Source organism: Ambystoma mexicanum, chromosome 5p (genome assembly GCF_040938575.1).
Source record: "Ambystoma mexicanum isolate Mex_15411 chromosome 5p, UKY_AmexF1_1, whole genome shotgun sequence".
In the NCBI taxonomy this organism is placed as follows: domain Eukaryota; kingdom Metazoa; phylum Chordata; class Amphibia; order Caudata; family Ambystomatidae; genus Ambystoma; species Ambystoma mexicanum.
In genome coordinates, this window is record NC_090930.1 from 1,361,979,752 (window position 1) to 1,362,006,253 (window position 26,502).

Sequence of the window (26,502 nt, forward strand, 5' to 3'; positions counted from 1 at the left end):
GGGGTGGGGTGGAAAGAAGGGAGACACGGGGCATGAGCGGGGGGTGGGGGGGGAAAAAGGGAGACACGGGGCATGAGCAAGGGGTGGGGGGAAGATGGGAGACACGGGGCATGAGCGGGGGGTGGGGGGGAAGAAGGGAGACACGGGGCATGAACAGGGGGTGGGGGAAGAAGGGAGACGCGGGGCATGAGCGGGGGTGGGCGGGGAGAAGGAAGACAAGGGGCATGAGCGAGGGGTCGGGGGGAAGAAAGGAGACAGGGCATGAGCGGGGGGTGGGGGGGAGAAGGGAGACACGGGGCATGAGCGGGGGGTGGGGGGAAAGATGGGAGACACGGGGCATGAGTGGGGGGTGGGGGGGAAAGGAGGGAGACACGGGGCATGACCCGGTGTGGGGGGAATACAAGGGAGACACGGGGCATGAGCGGGGGGTGGGGGGAAAACAGGGCACACATGGGGCATGAGCGGGGGGTGGGGGAACAGGGCATACACGGAGCATGAGCGGGGGTGGGGGGGAACAGGGTCCACACGGGGCATGAGCAGGGGGTGGGGGGAACAGGAGGAACACACGGAGCATCAGCGGGGGGTGGGGGGGAACAGGGGAGACAAAGGGCATGAGCGGGGGGGTGGGGGGAAACAGGGCACACACGGGGTATGAGGGGGAGTGGGGGAAAGGAGGGAGACACCGGGCATTAGCGGGGTGGGGGTGGAACAGAGGAGACACAGGGCATGAGCGGGGGTGGGGGAAAGGGGAGAGACACACGGGGCATGAGCGTGGGGAGGGGGAGAGACACACGGGGCATGAGCGGGGGTGGGGGGAGCGGAGAGACACACGGGGCATGAGCGGGGGGTGGGGTGGGAGAGACACACGGGGCATGAGTGGGGTGTGGGGGGAGGGGAGGGACACACGGGGCATGAGCGGGGGGTGGGGGGAGGGGAGAGACACACGGGGCATGAGCGGGGGGTGGGGGGAAGGGGAGAGAGACACGGGGCATGAGCGGGGGGAAGGGGAGAGACACACGGGGCATGAGCGGGGGGTGGGGGGGAGAGGAGAGACACACGGGGCATGAGCGGGCGGTGGGGGGAAGGGGTGACACGGGGCATGAGCGCGGGGTGGGGTGGGAAGATTTAGACACACGGGGCATGAGCGGGGGCTGGGGGGCGAACAGGGGAGACACGGGGCATGAGCAGGGGTGGGGGGAACAGGGCAGACACGGGGCATGAGCAGGGGGTGGGGGAACAGGGCAGACATGGGGCATGAGCAGGGGGTGGGGGGAACAGGGGAGAGACACACAGGGCCTGAGTGGGGGTGAGGGGAGGGGGAGAGACACACGGGGCATGAGCGGGGGTGGGGGGAGGGGGAGAGACACACGGGGCATGAGCGGGGGTGGGGGGAGGGGAGAGACATACAGGGCATGAGCGGGGGGTGGAGGGGAAGGGGAGAGACACACAGGGCATGAGCGGGGTGGGGGGAGGGGAGAGACACACGGGGCATGAGCGGGGGGTCCCAAAATGTCTTTTTTTCCCATAGACATATTGGGAAAATACTTTGCGCACGCCTACAGCCCAAACCGCTGGACACATTTTCACCAAATTTGCAGCAGGAGCAGCGGCTTGGTCCTGAAAGCGTGCTTTTGTTAATTTGGTGTAAATCCGTCCAGTAGTTTTTTTTAAAATGACCAAAACATAAAGCAAAAACATTAGTGATATCTATGTCCGCTCTGCGGACACACTTCCCTGTTCGCTCCGTGGACAAGATACCGATTGGCTAAGGGGCTGCCGCCATGACCGCGGACACGCAACGTCTCTGCTGATTGGCTGCAGTGAGACGTGTTCAGCGTCAGATTGTTTGGATGCGCCCAACATCTTGGATCCGCCGACAGTGCAGCGGCCACCAACGGCAACATGCTATTTTGAAAACTATTTTGCTGAGTGCTTGGGGAGGTTCAGACAGTAGGAGATGGGTGAAAAACTGTATTTGTTCAGGCGGTAGGTGTTAATGATGTATTCCCTATGCCCGCCTTGTTTGGGATGTTTGTAAGTACAGAAAATGAGGGGTCTCATAAGGGTAGTATATCAGTCCGTGCTGTGCGCAGGCAACTTGAAACTGTTCTAAGGACACGTGTGGTGTTAGCGAACATTGAAATTGAGTACATGCTGTAATTAAATTAATTTTTCCCTATGAGTGTGCTATTCATTTGTGATGTCATCTTTGATTTCCTGGGTGTTAGTCTTAGCAGTGAATGGTGGTGGCGCGAGTTATGGTAGCTTAGCTTACCATAACATGTGATGTCATCAGTGATGTCATTAATGACATTTGTGATGCCATCTTTCATGTCCTGGGTGTTAGTGTTAGCAGAGGACAGTGGTGCGGGCAGTTATGGTCGCTTAGCCTACCATAACTGGCAAATTTCAGGGGTTTTTCGGTTTTACTATGAACCATAATGGCACGTTTGAAAAGTTTTTTTAGTGAAGTGCACAGGTTTTTGGTAGGGCAATTTAACCATAACGTCCCCTTAACAAAGTTTTTTTTTAGTGAATTTTATGGGTTTTTAGTAAGGCAACTTAACCATAACGTGCCTTTAACAAAGTTTTTTAAATTTAACTGATATATATATATATATATATACTGCGCAAGATCAAGGCATAGTTAAGTTTAAGACAAAGTCTCTATGGCATTTCAGAAAATGGCTTTTAAGAACTTTCCAGTACATGCATGAAAAAAAATCTGAAAATAATCAAGAATAATATTTTTGAGCCAGTGCCTATTGCCTATGCATGCACAATTTCAGATTTCTATATGAATGGCTTGTTCATTACAGTTTTAAACATTTTAACTTTGATTGTGTTTTGAACAGCTTTAAAATTGGGTCTTCCCATAGGAAAAAGAAAATCATAATTTCAGCCAAAATATCTCAAAAATGGCCACTTCGATGTTCCTCATTTTTTGCAGGCGTCTAGATTTTAGCTAGAAACGGTGCACTGCAAAAAATTGACTTGGCCAATTTTTAGCTATTAACCATTTAAAATGTATCTATATATGAAGCATGCGCAATGACAACTAGGTTTTTCACGAAAACTAATATGAAATAAGTTAAAAATACACACCAAGTATACACTCAGCAAGCACACCACCCATGCACACAGCTGCTATAACCACACTAAGCATACATGCTCACCCCCACTGTTTACACATTACAAACACACTCACAATAAAATACAATTCAAGCAACAACATGCAGCCATCATTATCATGACCACAAAACATGCAAACACCCCCACTAAGTACTCATTACGAACATATACTCAATAAGTTAAAAATACACCGGAACAGTACGTTAAGCAACCACGCCACCCATATGCATAGCAGCTATAACCCCACCCAGCAAATGCACACTCACCCCCAATGTGTACACATTCCAACATACACTCGATCAAAAAATACATAATTTCAGCAATATAATGCAGCCAACATCATGACCACACACAACATACACACTCACCCCATAACATATGCACACAACAAATTATGACACACACTCACCACATAGTATACACAGTCACCCTATTATCATGACCATACACAGCACATACGCTCACCACAATATCATAGCTACATAACATACGCAATCACCCCACTGCATAAACATTACAAAATACCACACACAGAATACACACTCATCCCCACGGTGTACACATTCCAGATATACTATTAATGAAATAAATACATAATTCCAGAAACAATATTCAGTCAACATTACCATAACCACACAAAGCATACAAACGTACCCGCACTGCATATGCATCACAACATACACTCAAGCAATGAAATACATACTAACCTCCACTGCGTACAAATTACAAAAATACACTCAACCCCCACTGCATACACATTACAAAAAACACGCAACACTTAAGCAAGTAAAGTCATAATTATTTTTTTTTTACTTTATTTTTTGTATTTTCAAAAGAACATACAGTAATAAACAAAAAAGGATGTTGGGTCCTGGGGATGAGTCTCGTGAGGAGTCACTGTTCGGGATGGACATTAGATACATGATATAGGGGCCCCAGATATCGGGGGGGGCGTGCATGCAGGGGCAAAAGTCTGATGAAGTTCGCTTCTGTGTCTTGACAATATGTTATGTCCATCAGCCATTGCTGTAACGTCGGTACTGTCCCTTTCCCCCAGGACATTGCAATCCTTCTCCGAGCTAGTAACAGCTGCAGCCCGGAAAGTTTACGCACTGAGGGTGGTAGACCCAAGAAGTGTGATCTTGGGGTCAGGTTCGAGGGGAGTATCTATGATTGCAGCTGTCTTCTCCAGCACTGCCTTCCAGAATTTGTGTATGGCCGGGCATGACATTGCGAGATGGAGAAAATCTGCTAGTGGGGCGTTGCAACGGTTACATGACGGAGGGATGGTGGGGTAATGGGAGTGTAGCCTGGCAGGGGTGTGGTATGCCTGATGTACGTATTTCAGGTGTATTAGTTTATATCGTTTGTTTAGCGATACCTTCTGGGTTTGGACCAGGATATAGTCCCAGTCCTCTGGAATTATCATATGTAGGGATTTCTCCCATCTGGCTTTCGGTGCTGTAAGTGGCAGGGTCGTGTCGGATAGCAGGGTTTTGTAGATTAACAACACTAGCCTACCCTCCCCTTGCGACTGGATTACCCCGTGTAGCAGTTGCCATGTTGGTGGTTGTTGAGGAAACAATGGAAGGAGGGCCTGGAGAGTGACCCTGGAGCGGAAATAGATAAATGTGTCCAGGGCGGTGGTGGCTCCACAGGCTCTGGCTTGTGCAGGTGTAAGGAACTTTTCGGCGCTAAATAGGTCCCCCATGGTGTGTAACTGAAGCTTGTTGGTCCAATTCAGACAGATTTTCTCTGAGGACGGAGGGAGTCCAGGAATGAATCTTATCGGTAGGAGGGGGGAGAACCTGACCTGGATGCCACATTTCTGTGCTATTTTTTTCCAGATTGCAATAGTGGAGAGTACCGTGTTTAGAGTTGTGTGTGGTATGTTTGTTTGACCGATGATGACTGCTCTCAGCAAGTTAGGTGACGCCAGGGCTCACTTGAGCTGGACGTGGGGTCGGATAAAGTGGATGGCGTACCAGTGGCCCAGAAATTGGGCTTGTGCTGCCCAATAGTATCGCTCCAGGTTGGGGAGTGCCATGCCTCCTTTTGTCCCTGACTGAATCAGTGCTTTGTATGCTATTTTGGCTAGTTTGCCTGCCCACAGTAGTTCCAGTACCAGGCTTCGTATGTGTTGGAGGTACTTTTGGGACACCAGTAAAGGGAGATTCGCAAAGAGATATGGCAATTTGGGGAGGATCACCATTTTGACAAATGATACCCGGCTCCAGAGGGTGAGTGGTAACGTTTTCCATCTATTGATTTTCTCTTGAAGATTTTCAGTTACTTTGCCATAATTGTCTTCGAAGAGATTTTGATAGGATCTGGATAGCTGGATGCCTAAGTACCTGGCATTGGTATGTTCCCATTTAAAACCATAGTCATCTGGGAATTCCCGGGTCTCTGAAGTCAGCAGGAATATTACTGACTTATTGTGGTTTATTCTTAGGCCAGAGAAAGTGCTGAATGCAATAATGTCTCGCATTATTGGGTTTAGGTTCTCGATAGGGTCATGAATGTAGAGGGCGAGTTCATCTGCATAAAGAGATATCATTAATTTGTGGGGGCCAAATGACAGGCCTCTGTGTATATGTCGGGCACGGAGGTCAGAGGCGAGGGGTTCCATTACTAACGTGAACAGGATGGCGTCAAGGGGCAACCCTGCCTGGTTCCTCTCAGTAGCTCTATGGGTGTCGATCTGGTTCTACCCAAAATTATGTGTGAACGGGGTTGATTGTACAGAAGTGTGATGAGCCTGATACAGTAGTTACTGAGGCCCATTCATTTCAGGACCTCGAAAAGTAAAGGCCATTCGATGGAATCAAAGGCCTTTTCGGCATCTAGGAGAGTCGCCACCGCTTGGTGTGATGGGTCTAGTGCCTCCATGACTCCAAACATTCACCTTATACCAAATGTTGTGTTTCGGCCAGGGATAAATCCTGCCTGGTCTGCCAGTACCAGAGCAGGCATCAGGGGGAGCAGTCTTGTGGCGAGGATCTTGGCTAGGATCTTGTTGTCGAGATTGATCAATGAGATTGGCCTATAGGAGCTGCATTATTCTGGAGGTTTTCCTGTTTAATGTAGTAGGATCACATTTGCTTTGCGGACAGTTGGGGGAAGGGATCCTGTTTCGAGAGCTTCCTGAAAGACCTGCAGCAACAGGGGGGCAAGGAGGGGGGCAAGGAGGGGGGCGAATGCTTTATAGAACTCACTGATCAATCCGTCTGGGCCGGGAGCGTTTGGTGTTTGGGAGTTCTTTTATTGCTAGGAGGATTTCCTCTGATGTGATGGATTGATTTAGCGGCTCTCTTAGCGTGGTGTTCACCCAGTAGAGTTTGATTTCATTCAGGTATCAGACGAGCTCCTCCGGGCTAGCGCTGTAGTTAGATTTGTATAGATTTTGATAAAAGGCACGGAAGGTTTCCGCAATTTCTTTGTCGGTATGTACAAGGGTGCCATGGGAGTCTCGTATCTGTTCTATCTGAGAGGGTTTTCTGTCTGCTGCTATCAGTCTTGCAAGAAGGGCCCCTGGTTTCTGCCCCTCGCCATATTGACGGATGCAGTGGCCTTGTGTAAGAAATATTATTTTGCGGTCGGCCAAATCTTTAAATTTCTCTAGTTCTTTTTTCAACAATGCAATTATGTGTGGATCGGTTGGTGTGGGGTGTTGACGTTCAAGTTCTTTAAGGCGAGCTTCGCTTGAGGCAAGTTCTTGTCTTATGAGTTTCAGTATACCATGTTCCTTAGTTATGCACATCACTCTTATATAGCATTTTAGGGATTCCCATAACGTTCCGGCCGACGACACCGAACCCTGGTTTATTTCAAGGAAGGAGACAATCTCTGTGCAAAGTTCTACTGCAAAAACTTGATCCTGTAATGCTCCAGGTTTGAATCTCCAATGACGGTTCCCCTCCGATGGATCAGGGGGGTGCATTCGAGTGTGACTGCCGAATGGTCCGATATTGTCCTTGGGAGAATATGACATTGGCTCCACTGTAGATCACTGTGCGCGGACACCAGGAAGTAGTCTAGGCGCAAGCTCGTTTCATGAACCCAGGAATGAAACGTGCAGTCTCGGATGGACCCGTGGTGGCATCTCCATGCATCTTCCAGGCCGTATGCTTTGCAGATTTCAAGAATTTGGAGTGCTGCCTTAGGGGTCGGGGTAGATGTTGTATGTGATTTGTCTCTCCTGGGGTTGAGTGTGGTATTCAGGTCGCCGCCCCAAATAATTGTTAGTGACCCATCTCCCTCCAGGTGTGCCATTACCCAATCATAGTTATTTGTTCTGTCTACATTGGGGCCATAGGAATTCACAATGATGAGCTCTGACCCTTCCAGGATCCCACGTACTAGGAGTGCTCTACCTCCTGTGTCTTTGCTGGACGATAGCAGCTTGAATTTCAGGTTTTTGTTGATCAAGATGGCTACCCCTCTGGAATAAAAGGAGTACGAGGAGAAGTATCTATGGCAGCCCCACTCTCGGGCCCAGCAGTTCTCTTTCCCTGGGAGAAGGTGGGTTTCTTGGATCAATGCAACATCCACTTTGTGCCTCTGTAGATATTCCTTATTTTGGTCGGGTGGTTGCCCCCTCTAATGTTCGAAGTGGCTAGCTTGAATGTGGCGGATTGGTGACTTGTTTAACCAGTTTTGAAGCCATATTGACTTTGATTGTAGTAGCCCACTGTTTGGTGGGTTGATGAGTGGGTGCATATGTTCTTTGGCTGCGAGTGAACCTCGGTGCAACCGACAGGAGTCAGTGAAGGTAGGCGGCGGGGCGCGGACCCCTGGTAGCCGTGTTTTCTTAAACAATAAACAACTTCCCTCCCCAGCCCAGGCAACCCCCAACTCGCCTGTCGAAATTCCCATTTCTAAATCCCATAACATAACGATACTGCGCTTGGGGCGCTAGTGACCTTCCAAGGGCCTGTGCACCCTGATCTCAGTTGTTATTTGTGGAATCCAGGTGGTCAATTGCATAGTATGAAGTTAGTCGCTTGCGAGTGGGAGGACGCGTCACAGTGGGACTCTTTCAGGCCGGTCGCGCCTCGGGGGTTTCGGGTTATTAACAGCTGGCATGCAAACCAAGTTTGTCGAGAAAGGAGTTTGCCCCATCAGGTTTACTCAAGAATTGAGACTTTCCGTCATGTTGAATACGTAGTTTGGCTGGATCTAACATTGAGTAGAGCATTTGGTTATCTTGTAGTTGGCGTTTCACTTCAGTAAATGTTCTGCTTTGTGCCTGGACTGACGTGGAGAAGTCTGGAAAGAATTGTATGTTGTTGCCTTCGTAATTCAGGTCTCCTTTCTCCCTAGCCAGGCGCAGGATCGTGTCGCGATCTTTGAAATTGAGGAGTTTAGCTATGATCGGGCGTGGGGCTGCCCCCACGATAGGACAAATGGCAGGGACTCTGTGGGCACGCTCCATCACGAACAAACTTGATAGTGCGGAGCTTCCGAATAACGCTTTGCAGACGGATTAGACAAAGTCCTCCATTTTCATTGCGGGTTGATGTTCTCTTACCCCTATGATCCTGATGTTATTGCAGCGAGAGCGCCCTTCGAGATCCTCATTTTTAGCCGCGGCGGCCTTCATTTGGGTTTCAAGTGTTGCCATCCTTGTCGCCAGGGCGTGTGTGTTGTCATCAAGGTCGGAGATCTGCTGCTCGGCTGTGTCCAGTCGGTCGCCATGTTTGTCTAAGCGATGTTGAATCTGGTCGATTTGCTGGATAGAGTATCGAGTTTGCTATCAATGTTGCCAAAACCGGTTTTAAGCTCGAGGAGGATCCCTCTGATGTCTATGGTTTGATCAGCGTCGCTGTCGTGGGACATTGTCTCCTCAGGGTCGTCTGGTCTGTCGTTTGATTTGGGGGTTTTGACCACAGTTCCCGGTTCGAAAGTCAGTTTCCTCTGTGATTTATCTGATTTCCCCGTCTCATTAGGCCTGTTTGTTGCTTTGGTGTGACCCACTGCTCAATCTCCTCTGGTCTTGAATGGTGGTCAGTTGGGGAGTGACTGAAGGATATCAGTGGCTTCGGGAATCGCAGGTGTTTATTCGGCACTGGGAGGTGCCGTTGCGAACTGACCAGGTCTACTATGAGAGCGCCTCTTTTTTAGTAGTCGGAGGAGATGGGGGGTTCGCCCCTGGGTGCGTCGGCTACGGCCAGAGGGGCCGCCCGAGGCCACAAGTCTGACGCTGGGAGGACTCCTGCACCACGTCTTTTATGTAGGAGTGGATGGCAGCTTGTGGTGGCCTGGGGGGCTCGGACACTCCCAGTCCCACGTACGCAGTGCTATCTCTCACTCCAGCCAGGGTCAGCGCCTGTCGCAGCCCAGCGGCGTAATCCCACCTGGCTCCTCGAGGTATATGTCGCCTGGAGGAGTTGATTGGATACAGGGACCTGGAGCTTGCCGTGTATGGGCCCGTTCGAGTTTGTGCCTGCATTGGTTGGGACAGCCTAGAGGTTGCTGTGGGCCAGTGCCTTGTTGAGACTGTTTAGGCGGTGGAAGTCTACTGGCAGGGGGGTCTGCGCCCCTGTCCCCACACAGGGGTCCGCAGCGCACCCTCTGTCAGAGAATCGGTGGAGATAGTGGTGATCCGTCTCACCTCTGAATATGTGGGTTGTTTTCCCGCGGCAATCGCGACTCAGCTTGGCTGGTCCTTCTTCTGGTGCTCTCCACGCTTAGCTGTCTCAGTGAGTCTACGCCGCCGGACTGAAGCCTTTCTGGGCGCTTCCTCAGAGTCTGTGCCCGGCGTTGGTTGCTCCCCACACCGGACCGCTGGCCACTGTGGCACTCTGCTGCAAAGCGAACGCAGCGGATTTGGGCCGTCCTATGGGACGCCTAATGCGTCCTTTGTCGGCGTCTGCCCCGGTTGGTGTTCCAGCGAGTGCCGGTGTGGAGCATGTCACTGGAAGAGGTCCCCTCCTGCGGCCTCAGAGTTGGGGCTCGAGTTCTGCAGAGGCGATTGGTAAGGTGGGCTTCCCCCCTGGCCTCCCTCGAATGGCACTCAGGTCGGTCTCTGGAGTGATTGTTTATTTGCCCCCTAACACTGGGCTGGTCAGCCTGTTCTCCGGAGTCGGTGCGGGATACGCGGGGTCCTCGCTGGTCCCTGCCTGGGTGGTAGAGCGCTGGTATCCACTCGCGTTTGGGGCCTGCTACGCAGACTGTGCTCGGCAAGACTCTGCTCAGTCCGGGCCGCCCGGCAGGACCGCTGGCACCAGTGTCTGGTATCTCATTGGTGCTCGATGCACGGAGGTGCAAATAGCACAAAGGCATGTCTGGATGTCGCCTGGAATCTGTGATTTTACAGGATTAATTTGGGGTGCGCAGTCAGAGCTCACAAGGGAGCCGTTATCTTGGTCGGCTTTCTAGCGCCCTCTCTGTAAAGTCATAATTCTAGGAACAATATTCAGCCAACATTATGTGAGGGGTCAGAAATGAGAGACCCATCAACATTTGGTATTTTATGTTAAATTATTTATAGCACGCAACCAACGGCCCTAAGGCATGAGGCTGCGTATCCAACAAACACAGCGAGCACAAGCAGGGCGGGACACACCGCAAGACATTAGAAGAGCCGGAGAACATTATTGGAGCATATGGGTCTTGAGCTTCTGTTTAAATAGGTCTTTAGAATCAAAGACCCTATTTATTTATTATTGCCATATTTATTAAAATAAAAAGGGGATGGGATAAACGCCTATCTGTTCCTATCCTAACAAAAATGTTCTTACCTAACAAACTAAAACTTAAGAAAAGTGACCCTGTGTCCAAAGGTATCTGACCCTCACACTAACATATACAACCAAAATGCATAAGGTAAATGTATCTGTTTTCAGTTCAACAAAAAAATGTGCAAAAGTTAAAACTCATAAGTCCCACAAAGCAATGCTTGCGACCAGGGTTTGATTCCCTTTCTCTGAATCGATTCAGGAAGACTTTTGAAAGAGTTCTGCTTCAAAAACTTTCTATTCAGTTCAATGAAAAATGTCTGTTCAATGAAAACTGTCTTTCATCCAACACGCCTTTCAAATTGGTATGGTAAAGGTCTCTTTCCACAACACTTGTTATAACAACAAAGTTTTCTTCTTTAAAACAACTGTTCCCTTCCTGGTTTATTCGCCTGCCGGGATTAACTTCTACTTCATATAACTTGTTTCTTTCCTGGTTGAGTAACTTTCCAGGAATTGTGTCCACTTCACACAACTATCAATACGTTTACTGCTTCTTGCAATGTTTGTTCCAGGTTTCTCCACACCAACATCTCACATGAGGAAAATGATACAATGTTTGTCTGGGAATCTGAAGGACTAATCCATCAAAAGGATCGTTGGCGAAGGTAAGATATTTGGTTTTCTGACAGATTACTCTTGACAACAGATTACTAATTTTGGAAATAATTCCAAAGCAGTACATTACCTAGAGGAGGGAGGAGAGTCGGCAAACATCCGCTACATCAGTTAACTCTGGAGCAGAGCATGAACAAAGTGGGTACCCTGACCTGATAAGGAATTCAGACATTAATGTTTGGGGAATGTATCCAACAAAGCCCACGTAGACACTTGACAGATGACCAGAACATCATTTACAAAGCAGACACAGCTGCCACACCTCTTACAGAAGGATCCCTGGGAGCAGCATTCAGAAACAATTAAACATACCGTTCTCTTAGATTGTTGAGGTGAAGGGTGGAAGACCAGAATATGGATCTTCTGTGCCAGGTAAACAAATCTGAGCAAAACAAAGAGGTGATGGCTGGAAGGTTTTGAATTAATCTTGAAACTATGGCTATTGTTCTGGGCAACCCTCCAGAACATTGTTCTTCACCTGCCAAGCCATTACAGAAACGGAAATACCATATGCAAATCAGGATTGGTCCCACCCGCAAAGGGGCAATCTATCCCAAACTGCTAGGTCACACCCCTTTTGCACAAGGCCTCAAGCATCCGCAGACAGGTTTCGGCCTCAATGGGCATTATCAGTGAGGAGTAGCTTGGGTCTCTAGGCCTAGCAGGTAAACAAATCTGACACAGCCTTGGGAAAGAAGTAAAGTCTCAGCCACAAAGTCACCTTTTCTTAAGACAAAAATACCCTGCAGCTCACCCACCAGACATGCAGAAACAAATAGCAAAATCACCTTAAGGGTTACCAACCTGAAATTCATGAATATAAAGGCTCAACCAGAGCTGCCTTACAAAATATTAGAACAAGGTTAAATCTCTACTAAGGAGAAAAAAACTGGTGTGGCGAAAACTGGTTAGTTAACCCCTTCAAAAAAACAGAATAACTGTAGAGCTAGTGAAGAAGGAGCCCTGTTCGGGTGTGCAGTTAAGGACCAAAAGAGTGGGACTAAACCTTATTACAGTGCCAACCAGAAGGTCTCTTTGAGCCACAGAAGCAAAAAATATAGAACAGAAAAGAGAGGACAAATCTAAGGATCAAGAACCTTCCCATGACACCAGCCAAAGAATTTACACCATCTTCTGGCATACATTGGTCCTCATTATGATTGAGGCGGTAGCCGTGGTGGTAAATACCGGCACAGCTGCCGCTGGAGTCATTTTGTTACCGGCACCGGGCAATTACCGGGGCTTTCCGGACCCGCCGGACCCGGTAATTGCCCATTGCCGGGTGCCAGTATTTATTACTCCCCATTCCCATTGGAGCCCCACAGGGCTCAATGGGAATGGGGAGGCCGGTACCGCCGGCACCGTTAATAACGGTGAATGCGCTACCGGTTAGGTCTGCTCGCGGGTGCCTTCTGCCCGGGCTGACTGGCACCCACGGGCAGACGTCGTAGTTTGCGGGTCGGGTAACAACAATACCAGCAAGCTTACCGGTACTGTTGTTACCGGACCGGCAACTTGTAATGCGGCCAATTGTCTTACCAACCACCCTTCTGTTGAAAGTCGCACAACAAGGACCTCATCATATAGAACCTGCTCCTTGCATCCCAGCCTCTTAGCAGCCAAGCATAAAGGCTGGGATAGCGCAGACTTGGATGGAAGACTCTGCCTTCTGTTGGAAGAGCAGGTCATCACTCGCTGGGAAGCATTGGGGAGGACAGATGAACATATTACAGACATTCCAGGTACCACGTTATCCGAGCTTAGTCTGGAGCAATCAGCATGAGGATGGATACAAACCGCCTCTGCCTCCTAAAGACCAGTGGGATTAAAACATTTGGGGGAATGCATAGAGGAAAGTGGAGTTAGATTTTACAATCCATGCTGGATCAAACATTCCCTGCAGTGGGAGTTCCTACAACATCCCTAGAACAGAACAACCTTCACTCCCTTGTTGACAGTGGAGGAAGCAACATCCACCTGAGGGTTGCCCAAGAGACAGATAACTCACCCATGACTTCCTGTCACAGTTCACACTCATTGGAGACTGACAAACACCTTCTCGGAGCATCAGCAACAATATGCTCAGCCAGGCCAGATGGGCTGCAATAGGTGGAGGTCATTCTCCAGAGCCCAGACCACAGTCACATTGCTTCCCAGCACGGACGGAGCAACCCCACAATATCTCTCTCACTGATGTAAAACAGGGTAATGGTGTTGTCTATCTAAATTCGGACACACTTACCCTGCCTTGGTGGAAGAAAAGCAACCAGGAAAAGCCTCCATCTTCGGGGGACAACAGATCACTAACCGTCAGATCATCCAGGTGAGTTACATAGCCCTTCAAAGAGAGATCTGTGACTACAGTCGGTGAGGGTCCGCCACAGGAGATTGTGTTACAAATTGCTGGAGACCACCAAAATGTCCATCATGCTGCTCTGATTGTGAGCCACTGGCAGAAAATCATATGTAACCAGGTTGGTGGGAGTAGGAAGACTTAGGATTCCAAAAGACCAGAATGCGGAGAAAGACAGAGTCCAGGACCCTTACGGAAAGTCTGCACTATCGGAATGATGTTGTCACATGGTCCTTGTGATGCTGGAAATGCATTGGATGGACAGGGCATCCGTATCCTTGTACACCCCTGTGGCCTCTTGCTTTCTATTGCCTGTTGCCTTGTATTTCCGAAGTCCCGGGAAGCACTCACTCTGTCCCTTCCCCCTGACTGGCTGTTGGGTGGAAGTTCCATGTATGGTAGTGTGGGGAAGTCCAGGCAAGACTGGCTTGAGCCTTCCCAATGACTGTATGTTGTGGGTATGACTGTATGTTGTGGGTACGCCCGTGCGGTGGTACCTGGATGAATGGAGTGAGTGACGAATACGCATTCCGTGTTATGGGTGTCTAGTGTCTGGTGTGTGACACAATGACTGAGACAGCCCTGCCCGAAACTGGTATGAATGCAGAGTGTAGTGCTGAATGGCAGAGTGCTTGTCCAAATCCACATTCCGTGTTGTGAGTGTCTGGATGGAGAAGAATGGCCGGAATGCACTGTGAGCCTGATTGACTGCCTGAATGCCCTTCTGAATGACTGGTTGCCTGAGTATGACCCAGCAGAGTGAATGGGACATCAACAGTATATCTGGGGGCCTCTTACTGCTAGAAATCGATCCGAAGCTGAAGTCGAAACCCACTGGAAGAAGAAGAACTGCTGCTGCTGTCCTTCGCTAATCTGAAAGCTGCTGTGCCTTCAAGGAACTTATCCAAGAGAGGACCTGGCTAGGAGACCTCTTCCCGAGCTACGAAGGGACCATCGTGCACCAGCTGATCTTTGCCAAAGCTCCATGGACATCAAAACCTCGAAAGGCTGCCAACCTGAGACGGGGACCACTGCGGAATCACGAAAAGAAGCGCCCGGACATTGAAGTCCTTCACCGTCGACGACCGCCGTCGCCGACCGGAGCTGCAGTACATTGAAACAAGGACTCCCTTGCTCATCCATGTCGACCGCTTTCGTCCTGCCGGAGCAAGTCAAGGCCGCTGACGACCGAGGAGAATCCACCGGTGGGTATCCCGCCACCCGAAGACCGCAGAGATGCTGATGACTCAACGCCCTTGCTGGGCCAAAGTTCCTTATTGACACCTTGCGGCAACAAACACTCGTCGTCGAGGTGCTCCACACGCCTCAGCTTGCAGGACGTTTTCGACCGATAGTCAATGAGCAACGCAAGAACCGAAGCTGCTGCCGCAACAACAGTGTTCACTATTCACCCTTTTTCTTCCCCGACTCTCGACGACCCGTGGCTCCCGCCTTAAAGGGAGTGCACTCAAGAAGGGCCCGTCGACGACTCATCGAAGAACTCTACAAAACCATGTACTTTGGGGTCGTGCAACCTTTTAGAAGGACTCAAAAATGTATTGAGCATAATTGGACTGGGCTTGTCAATGCGCTTTATTTACGGGTTGCCCAGGTGGGGGGGATCCTCGCACAGAACTGTCTCTAGGTAACGGGAGTCAGTATTCTGCCATTGCTCGATTCAACATGCCTTCTTTCTGTGGTCTATCGTTGATTCATCTTACAATCTGATTCATATGCTATTGTGGGGCTGTTAGCCGTGGACGCATTTTAAAGGAGTCGATAGTTAAGAGTGGTAGCACGTAGACCTGTATATATTTGCCATTATAGTATTGCCAGAGTACAAAGTGTGTTATTGTAATTGTGTATATAACGTGAACCTTATTTATAGAAAGACTGTGTTTTCACTAACAGAGTTTGGACATTCCTGTGTGGGTGCTTGGGGACTACACTGTACTTAAGAACCAGCCCGCATCACCTCCTGAGAGCTAAGCCTTGATTGCTCGTCCATTGCTACCAACAATAGAGAATCTTGGCTGCGGTGCTCTGTGCCTCTCCTCTGCCATATAGAGAGCAGGAGTACAGATGCCCCCCTCAGGTGCTTTACAGTCCTCAAGAGAAAAAGCTTTCCTTGAGCATGTGTTCAGTATTGCCCGATAAACTGGAGTGTCAGAGGGTATGACTTGGAACCCTTTGAAGTTGAGGGAAAAGCTTAAGCTGTGCAGCACATCTGGTACAGGTGGCCTGACACTAGCCCCTGAGAGTGTGTTAGAACTAGCCAGGTGAAAAGTTCTCTCGGGGCAATAAGATTTTCACAGACATGCTATATGACAGATAATCCACCTTCTCTACTGGTGAGAATTTCAACTCGAAACCCTTCATTAGTTAATGCACAATTAAAAACATAGAAGAACAAGCATATATATATATATATATATATATATATATATATATGCTTCGAGTCTCACATAAGGTGTTTATTAACAGCTGACTCATGAATCGACAGCCCTTTAGGTTCTGCAGTGTCAAATAGTTGAAATAAGTCCTCCATGTCAACCAATTTTAAAAGGACCCTGGCAGTTTCAATTTTTCTGTTGATAAGCTGGAGCACTTCAGCCAATTTCTTGCTCTGCACAAATATGACATTTCTATGAGGTTCTGAGTGCAAAACCTCAATTCGAGCAACAAGACCACATTCTTTGTTACAACTATCTTCTGATCCCATTTTCCTTAAAAGTAGAAGCTTCAATCACAGATGTTTTGCTGCAAGTACTCCTAAACCATAGTTAATGTGCTTTGGTAAATCATAAACCGTATTACTAACCAGGCTCTTCAACATAATGCAAGTCAGCAATGATTTTCCGGAAAATTGATCCATGATGAAACCTGAATGCCAAAGTCACCCACCATATTATGTTTCATAATCTGTGCAAAAGGCCCAATCAGGCTAGCAGCAGGCGAATGCCGGCCCGCCTCCTGGCACCCTCCTTGAATATCAATCTTTGAGCCCTCCCCCTCCATGTGTAGTTACTTCAGGAAGCCAACCAGCTATCACAGGCCTCACTTATGACCACCACGAGGCAAGGGACTCCCGCCCCGTACTCCGACATGAAAGGTAAGGCCCATTGGAATTATGGCTTCTTAATCTGCCCTCCTGCGCAAGCGGAGAATGCTGCATCTCTCAGCTGAAAGTGATGTGTACATTATTAATTTAATTCTTTTTAAAGAATCATCTTTAAAAAACGCTGGCACAATGTTTTGTTTTGTGCTTGTGCCCCGACATTCATTGCAGGGCTGCTTTTGGCCTCCATTCCATCATGGCCGCCGCTGACTGCTAGTTACTGGAGTACCTGGCCGGCTGGCAGGAGGATCACTGTGATTGGACCCGCCCTGTGCAAAAGGCCCAATCGGGCTAGCCGGCAAGCAAATGTCGGCCCGCCTCCCGGGCCTGATTGGGCTTGGTTGTGCCCCTCTATTGCTGCTCCACAAACAATACTGCAGCCTCCTGTGCACGTCCTGGTGCTTCATGAACCCGATCCTCAGCACCCCAGTCCCCCCTTTCTGCGCACACTTGAGTGATGACTGAACTGTCCTGTTGCCTCCTCCAGCTATCACTGTGAACTGTATCTGTGCCATTCACATTCTGCCTTTTTCTCCCTGGACCTCCTCCTTTAGTCACGACACTCACATCCCTGTGTGCACCGCATTGTGTCTTTGCTTTCCATCGTCCACCCATATCTATGCACTGCATTGCATTGTGTTGTGTTTTTAAAAGTCGAATCTGGGTGGGTGTGCTTTCATCTTCCACCCATATCTATGCACTGCATTGCATTGTATTCTGTTTTTGAGAAACAAATCTAGGTGGGTGTGCTTTCCATCTTCCTTCCTTTGTGTGCATTGCATTTTATTGTGTTTTTAAAAGTTGAATCAAGGAGGGTGTGCTTCCATCTTGCACCCATATCTATGCACTGCATTCCATTGTATTCTGGTTTTGAAAATTGAATCTATGTGTATGTACTTTCACCTTCCTTCCATTTTGTGCACTGCATTGTATTTTTGCTTGACATCCTACATTCTTGTGTTGTTGTGTACTGCATTGTATTCCTTTTTCTGCACTTCACATATTGCTCTGCATTGTATTGTGCCCTCCTTAACTACTAGACCACCTGTGAGTAAGTGACCAGGACTGTGCAGTGCAGCCCCTCCCCCCTGCGTTACTCCTCCTTGCATTCTATCCTCTGGCACTGAGATGGCACTCACAATCTCTCCAAACTTCTCTAATTGCTTCACTATAACCTATCATCCCCCTCTTATGAAATCTGGATGGAAAAAGCACAAAGAAGACACTCTGGGGGCAAATCATGGCCTTTCCGTCGCAGACACCTATATCAGTGTATCCTCCAGAGAGGTCTTCACTGATATCCTCTTCTCTGTCCCCTCTCCAGACCTATGGACTCCTCATCTCATCTCCACTCTCTCCCCTTTCACATCCTCTCCCATTAATGGTGGCACCAAGTGGGAAGTCCTCTTGGTGGGATTCTTCTCATCACGCTGCATCATTAATGTCTACCACACTGGCACTATTCTGGTTCAGGGTCCTCAGGCCAACCTACTTCTCTTTGACCGGATTCTACCATCCCTCATGAACTTTCTTCCATCTCCTGCCTCTCCTCCTTCTTCCCCCTCTGCCCCCCCCCCTCTGACTGGAGTACCACTTCCATCTTACCCACTCAGCCATACTCTTTCTTTGAGAGCCTGGTATGCAAGTTGGCTATGTCTCCCTACTCCATCCTGACCATAGTCACCATTTACTGTCCTCCTGGTGCTACCTCCCTGTTCCTATCTGAATGGGCTGATTTCTGTTCCTCCTTACTTTCTACCTCTTCCAACCTGCTCCTCCTGGGTGACTTCAACATCCAATTGGACTCCCCTGACGCAGCATCCACTCGTTTCATTGACCTCTGCACCTCTCTATCCATTCTCCCTTCTGGTCCAACCCACTCTGCTGGACACACTTTGGACGCCCTCATCCATTCCGACCTCCCTCTCTCATCTCCCATGGTCACCCCTCTACCTTTGTCAGACTACTCCCTTCTACCCTTCTACCTGGGTCCCGATGGCCCTGTGACTTCACCTCCAAAAGCCCTGCCAATCTTGTTCAGAACATCCACCTGATGAAACAGGTGTCAGCTGCTGCCTGCACTTCTACCTGTATCCCCCCTTGCTCTCCCAACCCAGACTCTACCACCAACACTGCTCTCAGCAACTTCCACCTGTACATCACCAACACCCTTGACATTCTTGCCGTAGTCATGAGGATCCGCTTGAAACCCGCCTCTAAGTGCAATAACTGGTACGACTTCGAACTTGCAGCCCTGAAACGAAAGTGGCAAACCTCTGACAAACGAGTCAGCCGCATGCTCCAAAGGCAATTCAGACTCTATCCGTGCCAAGAAAAGGGCCCACATTCAGGCACGTGTATCTGGTGCATCCATCAACACAGCAGAACTTTTCAAAATCTGCAAGGAACTAACCAACCCTTCCGCGGTATCCTACTCCCTTCTCAGGCCCTCTGCAACGCATTTGCCACTCAATTTACCACCAAAACTCAGGACATCCTTTACAGCCTTGTTGCACACTCCCAGCCCATCCCTCAAACCCTTGCCTCCCTTGGCCACTCACCCTCCCTCCTTCATCCTTGTCTCACCTGATGAAGTCACCAGAGATGTCCACTCCATGAAGGCCTCTTCCAAACATGTTTCCATTGCTCTTCCAGAACCATCAAGGACAACACTGGCTCTCTAGTCCAAGCACTTGCTGATCTCTGTAACCACTCCTTTGCTACTGGTTCTTTCCCCTCCTCCCTCAAGCACTGCCTTGTGTGCCCTCTCCTTAAAAAACCATCAGCAGACCCTACCTGTCCAGTCAACTACCGCCCTATCTCCATCACCCCCTTCCTGGGGAAAATGCTGGAGAAGTTGGCCCTGTCCAAAATCAACTCTAACACTGAACCTGTTGGTGGTCTCCATGACCATCAATCTGGATTCCGAGCATCCAGAAGCATGAAAACTGCTCCTCTGAGCACCTGTGAATAACTGCTTGCATCCCTGGATTCCAACTCCCCAGCTGTCCTCATCCTCTGGATCTCTCTGCTGCATTTGACACGGTCAACCACTCCATCCTCATACAAACGCTCCACGACTCCCTTGGTATCTTGGAGCGGGCACTGGACTGGCTGACATCCTTCCTTACTGACCGCTCCTCTCAAGTCATCCTGGGCACCTTCTCCTCTCCTACTTCCTTCTCCACTTGTGGTGTCCCCCAGGGCTCTATCCTCTCACCTTGGCTCTACAACATCTACGTTACTCAGCTGGCACGCCGCATCTCCTCCTTCTCTCCCAACTTCCAGTGTTATGCTGGCGACACACAACTCTTCTTCAAACTTCCTGCTGAACCTCTTGCACCTTGCATCATCCCTGACTGCCTTTCTGCCATCCATGCCTGGTACACTTCCAATGATCTCTGCCTCAATTCCAGCAAAACGGAGAACTCTGGCCTTCCTCCATGGGCTTTCCCCCTGCTCCCTCTTCTGAAGCCAGAAAACTTGGAGTCATATTCAACTCCTCTCTCTCCTTCCTCCCTCACACTCAGGACATTGCCAAGAAGTCCAACTTTCGGCTCTTCCTTCTCAAAGGAATTCTACGTTTTCTCAGCTTCCCCTGAAGCTCAATGTTACCCGAGCCCTGGTTCTCTCTAGGCTTGACTATTGCAATAGCCTCCTCCTGAATCTTCCTTCTTCCACTCTGCAACCTCTCCAGCTAATCCAGAATAGGGCAGGAAGACTTATCCTTGGCCTCAAGCTCAGGGACCGCATCTCTCCTGCCCTAAAAAGTATTCACTGGCTCCCGGTTGCTTCGCTGATTAATTTAAAATCCCTCTGTATCATCCACAAGGCTGTCTGGGACTGGGAACCACACTATCTGCCACTCTCTCTTACTAAATATTCCCCCTCTATACCCCTGCGCCCCTCTGGCACCAACTCTTTGTGTGTAAATTGTTTCGGTAAAAAGAGGGCTGGAGGTCGATCGCTTTCCTCAGGTGGCTCCCTTCTTTGGAATGGTCTCCTCGCCCCTCTTCGTCTTGAGCAGGACTTTCTTAAATGATGGAAGCTCCTCAAGACTTTCCTCTTTTCCTCTTCCCCCGCCCCCCCACTCTCCTCTACTAATCTCACAGTTGCTTGTTTGGTGTTCACAGCCCTTATGCATCCTCGGGACCATGACCTCCCACATCGAATCGCCCCCAGTTTCTGTCTGTCCTCAGCACTTGCCTCGGCTCACCCTCCACCCTCGAGGCTCGCACTTACCTTGCATTGCACTTTACTTGTTGCTCACCCATGAGCACCACAGTACCTATCCCATCCGCTCTCCCTTCTGCACTTGCATGTTCTGAACACTCACAAGGCATAATAGGTTTGTCCCCCCACCACCCACTGTATTTAATATTTTGCATGTATTTAAATTGGGCACTTTGAAACATTATTTATTTCCTGTAACGAGAAAATAATAAATAAATAAATACATGATATTTCAGGATATTGTTACCTTGTCATTCCCAGGGATATATTGCCATTTATACATATCCTCATATGAAATTGTGATTTGTCTATTGAGTATACCTGAGGGTCCACCCGATGGGTGGATGTGCGTGGCAATGTGTTCCAGATTTTACTGCCAAGCGTGCATGCTGATTTTGTGTTGTCATTGGGCTTATGGTTTAGCGATAGGCTTGTGGTGGTGTAAGGGGGATTGCAAGGTTCCAGCAATAGCAAAATACACCACTAGAACTCCCACTAACTGAAGATCAGGCGCACAACCAAGGGCAGGGAAAAGGATATTCAGGGACTCCGATTGAGGGTGGGGGAAACGGGACAGTGATATTTCGTGGAAATCTTGCAGTCTTGGAGATTGGTGAGGTCATGGAGAACAAGGCAGAATTTTTCTCTATGAATGCTATTTATTACCGCCATAACGTTTGTATCCAATATACTACATTTGCACTGCAATAACCCAATGGTACAGACAAGTGGGCATGCGTTGGAGGTATCTTTGACATATCTGACAATTGTGCATGTTGATTTGCATGTGACTGCATGTTATTCAGCATGCATATTTTCGGTACGTAGAGTATAGCAGAGCCCTCAACTGTAGACAGTTGCCCTAGCGGTAGACCATTTATAATACCCACTCCTCCACTTGCGCTGCAACTCATAGAATACAAGTGAGTCCCACTAAAAATTCGGTCCAGCTCTCAAATAGTCACTGACATAGAGGTCATCTCTGCACCTGAGCACAATGCACATCATGAGTTTTGTAATGGTTTAAACTAGTCATCTCTGCTAGTACTTGAATAGTCACTGAATTCTAATTACTATTTGCGTGCAATGTAATGCTCTTTTTATTTTCATGTTCAGACCGCTGACTATGGTCTTCCAAAGGGCCTTCATCCACCACAGCATTTCGAAACCGTAAGAATGGCAGTAGGCGCTATCAAATAACATAAAATTACCCACAGTCAGTTTGCTAGGAGACTGCATTTCCAAACCTAGCATCTAACGACAACTGCAGCCCTGACACTTACCGTTAAGAAGCGCTACCACAGAAGAGCAGTGTGTGCAGCACTGACCTCTCTGTAGCCGCAGTATACTACATTGTGGACCAATCAGGCGGCTGATCTAACTTGTACTAAGGTGAAATGGAATTTGTAAGGACAACACATCAGCCACAATTTGTTTTCTCCTCCCTCCATGTCACTGTGCACAGCGGCTTCCCACTAACTCCTCCCTTTCCTCTTCAGGCCCTTTCCTTCACGAGCCTGGCACTTCAACAGTGTCCAACACCATCCTTTAAACACTAAAGCAAGGACATGCATCAAGTTTGCCTGCTGAACAAAACCCGCTATCTCTATGATATAGCCCGGAGCAGTGTTTGCTTTTGGCTGTTTTTGTCCACAGGAGATGTAGACTAGATGGTGGGGCAGTGGAGGTAATATAGCAAACATAACTTTATGATATGTAATAATGTAATATAATAAAAGAGAGATTTGAGTCTTATGCTTCACTTCTATTCTTTTTTTTGGAAAAGCAGTGAGTAGAATGGGATGACTTTATTGGATAGAGGCACGCTCTATTCACGTAAGAACTGTCTCAAAGAAGTCAGTAAGGCTATTCTAAACATAAACATCCCTTTAGATGATGAACTGTGGATATGCAAATTTTCAGTGAGGCAGAGCATTGGAACACGTTTGAAGAAACAAAGTCGAGTTTTCAAGCCAGACGTAAAAAAGGTATATAATGTGTATGTTCATACTCACCATAGTTAAAAATAAACCAAACTCTGTATTCATGTCGACGTTATCTCCATCTGTGAAAATAAAGTTCTTTTTGCGTTCCTTCTTACAGGTCAGCACAATTGCAATCTGCTGTGCGGCTACTGACAACACAGGTAAGTCAATGCGGTTGAACTCATCAAAGCAGCCCCAAGAGCCGGATTGGGCAAGACCTATGGCAAGATAAATAATATATTTATGACCATGACCTTCCAAAGAACAGCAGTGCCCAACACATCTATGATTTACTGATAGTTAAACACTTTTCCACACTTAAAAACTGTTTGGATTTACAATAAAAGAAACAAAATAATATACGTTTTGTATAAAATAAATAGAATTAAATGCCTCAATTACTTACAGGTAACCTCCACAGCTTTGAGTCCCAACCTTCCTCTTCGCAGTCCTGACAACATGAGGTGGCCCCCTCCCACTGAGAGGTACATATAGCCCTCACCATTTACGCTCCTCCTGTGTCATTAGCTTTTGCCAGCAGATTTCGTGTGAGAAAAGCATATACCCCCCTCAATAGTGTAAAGCAGGACTCTGTGTATGGTGTAAAGTGAGATAACATTATTTGCCCAGGATCACACACTTTAGTGGGTTTATGATCAGCTTGCAACTTAAGCACTTTACCACATGGACTAGTTGTAGAGTATGTGTAAAGGAATTGTATTTCAAGAATATCCTTTCTTTATAATGTATCAATGAACTTTAGGTTTTGCCAATGTACTTTCAAGGCTAGACACTCGGCAAAATATACTGTGAAAGAAGTGTCTGGTCTGTGTATTAGTTGACAAAAGAATCCTGCTTATTTATATATATATAGTGTGAACACAATGTTTAATCTACATTAAAGTAAATCCTTTATTGTGTGTTTTAAATAAGAACACATGATGTGATTGTGAGCCAATTCAGCTTGTCACAGAAAAAAGGCACAGAGTTGGATATTCAAATTGAGATTAATTTGTCTCGGTCTTTGACAACTTGACGTGTCTAGCTGACATGGGGGTGGGGGCAGGGGTGTTGGGGCGCTGATTCTTTTAGATCTGTCAGCGGCATTTGATACAGTGGACCATTCGGTGCTGCTGAGTCGCCTCTCCCTGGCAGGCTTCTCAGGATAAGTCCTATCCTGGTTTACATCCTTCCTGACGGACCAGAGTCAGACATTGACTCTTTCCTCTACCTCTACTTCTCTTTCCTGTGGGGTGCCCTAGTGCTCCGCCTTGTGCCCTGCATTGTTTAATGCCTACATTCAGCCTCTTATTTTGCTCATCCACTCCCACGGCTTCCGCTGCTAATCCTATGCTGATGACACCCACGTGTATCCAAGTGTTTCGTGAGCACAGTGAGCACAAGACTATCGGCGAGCAACATTGTTACAGTGGTATATTGAAGTCTGTCATCTATCTTCACTCCTTCACTACTGCAGCCCACCTACAAAACCATCTGGCTGAGCGTAGCGTAGCGCAGTGTACAAGATTGTTTGGTGAGCACGGTGAGCACGAGACTATCGGCAAGCAACATTGTTACAGCAGAATATTGAAGTCGTTCATCTATCTTCACTCCTTCAATACTGCGGCCTGCCTAAAAAAACAGAGTATATCCAAGTGTTTGGTGTTCGGTGTTCTCCAAACCTGTAGATGTGCAAAGTTGCGAAATAAACGCCTTCTCCTCACTCACGGTAAGGAAAGCACCAGAATTGTGTGGATTTGAGTGGGTGCCATGACTATTTGTTTCTGTCCCTGTAAGGCTGCCACTTGCTCATGGCCACACTTCTCCATATTCCTTGAGGAAAAGGAAAGATGTCCCGTATTTATAATCTCAGAAGTGGCTTGTTACTGGATGACTTAAGGGCACCCGAATGGGAAGTCCAGGTTAATTCAAAGTGGGGAACTGATCCAACAAATGAATCACCCGTCACTTCACAAGCAACAATCTTTTGCTCCGCCCTCATTGTTAATATCAGATGATCAGATCCCTTTGTCTTCCAGAGTCAATGCTACGGCTGCCTTGAGGAAATTCGTATTATCTGATGTTACTATTCAGGACTCAGAAGCAGTCTTCAACAATGGTCTTGAATATGCGTTATCAGACACCTGCATAAAATGGAAAATTACTGACTTTTTCATCTAGCGAAAATGTCTGAGTCTGGGGGACGTTGAGTCTCTTAACTAGACGATGATTCTGACACATTGACTTGGGGGTGGGGGCTTAACAAATGTTCAAAGGAATGAGACGCTTGCGAATACAACAATTACTTGTTCGGCTTGTCCCGTGGCTCGATCCTGTACACTCAGTCCAAGTTATTTCCTCATGTAGAAGTGATCAAGTGGAACAGTCACCCATCCCCAATAGGCAACCAGCTAGCTCCCATTTTTTAGGAGGGGGCCTTAAAGAAGCTAATAATAACACCCTGCCAGTTTCAACTTTGTTCTTAACACATTAGTACATTTTTTGAGTTTTTGAAATCTGAAGTACAGGTTCATACTGGCATTCTCCTGGAACTGACAAAAGAAACTGTCAACTGTGACTCCTCCCTGGTGGGCTGAAATACAGTTTTGAACTCAACTGTGCTTGGGTGCATGAAAGATTTGAAAGTTGAAATGAAGCAATATGAATCCGGTCTAATAGATCTGTGTAATAGGACACCACTAATCGGCTAGTTGAGATAACAAATGCTTATCTCATGATTCTTTTGTCAAAGGTAGATAGTCACTATGAAGGAGCGATTCCTCGAAAGCCAGCCACTTCAGTAGTAGACATTCAGGACTTTTATGACACTCCCTTGTCTGAATCCATCCTGGAGGAATTCCTCAGGTTTTCCCAGCTCCCTCATGAGCTCCCCTCTGAATCTCCAGAGTTAGCTGACAAGTCTATTGAACTGATTGCCATACACAATGATGAGCCTGCACCAAGGCATATTAAGTCGAAGACTAAAACCAACAAGAATAAAAAGAAAAAGCAACATCAAGCAAGCAAAGCAGGCTCCCTGAGTTCAGCGCGTCTTCAAGACCCAGAGCCAAAGAATCTGAAGTCATGCAGGATAAAAAATGCAATAAAAACTCAATTAGTGCGAGCAATAAATCTGCCCGCAAAGGATGGCTGGGTGACAAGTGGAAGGTCTCTAGAGCTCCCAAAGCTCCCCAGTGTTTGAAGTATTAGGACGCAAAATAACAGACTTATAATTTCCAATTAACTGAGGTAGAGTCAAGTAGTCAAGTAGCGTCAGAGTTGTGCACCAGTCGCCAGTCCTGATTAAGAATATTACCATTG

General features: G+C 48.0%; 1 protein-coding gene across 1 annotated transcript in view; it reads right to left on the minus strand.

The window, feature by feature from the left end:
• Positions 1 to 26,502, minus strand: part of DNAH5 (dynein axonemal heavy chain 5) — a 4,235,244-nt gene that overhangs the window by 2,085,790 nt on the left and 2,122,952 nt on the right. Inside the window, exon 37 of the mRNA XM_069613779.1 lies at positions 23,212 to 23,399. Coding sequence (XP_069469880.1) covers positions 23,212 to 23,399 — 188 coding nt within the window. The remainder of the gene's footprint in view (positions 1 to 23,211; positions 23,400 to 26,502) is intronic.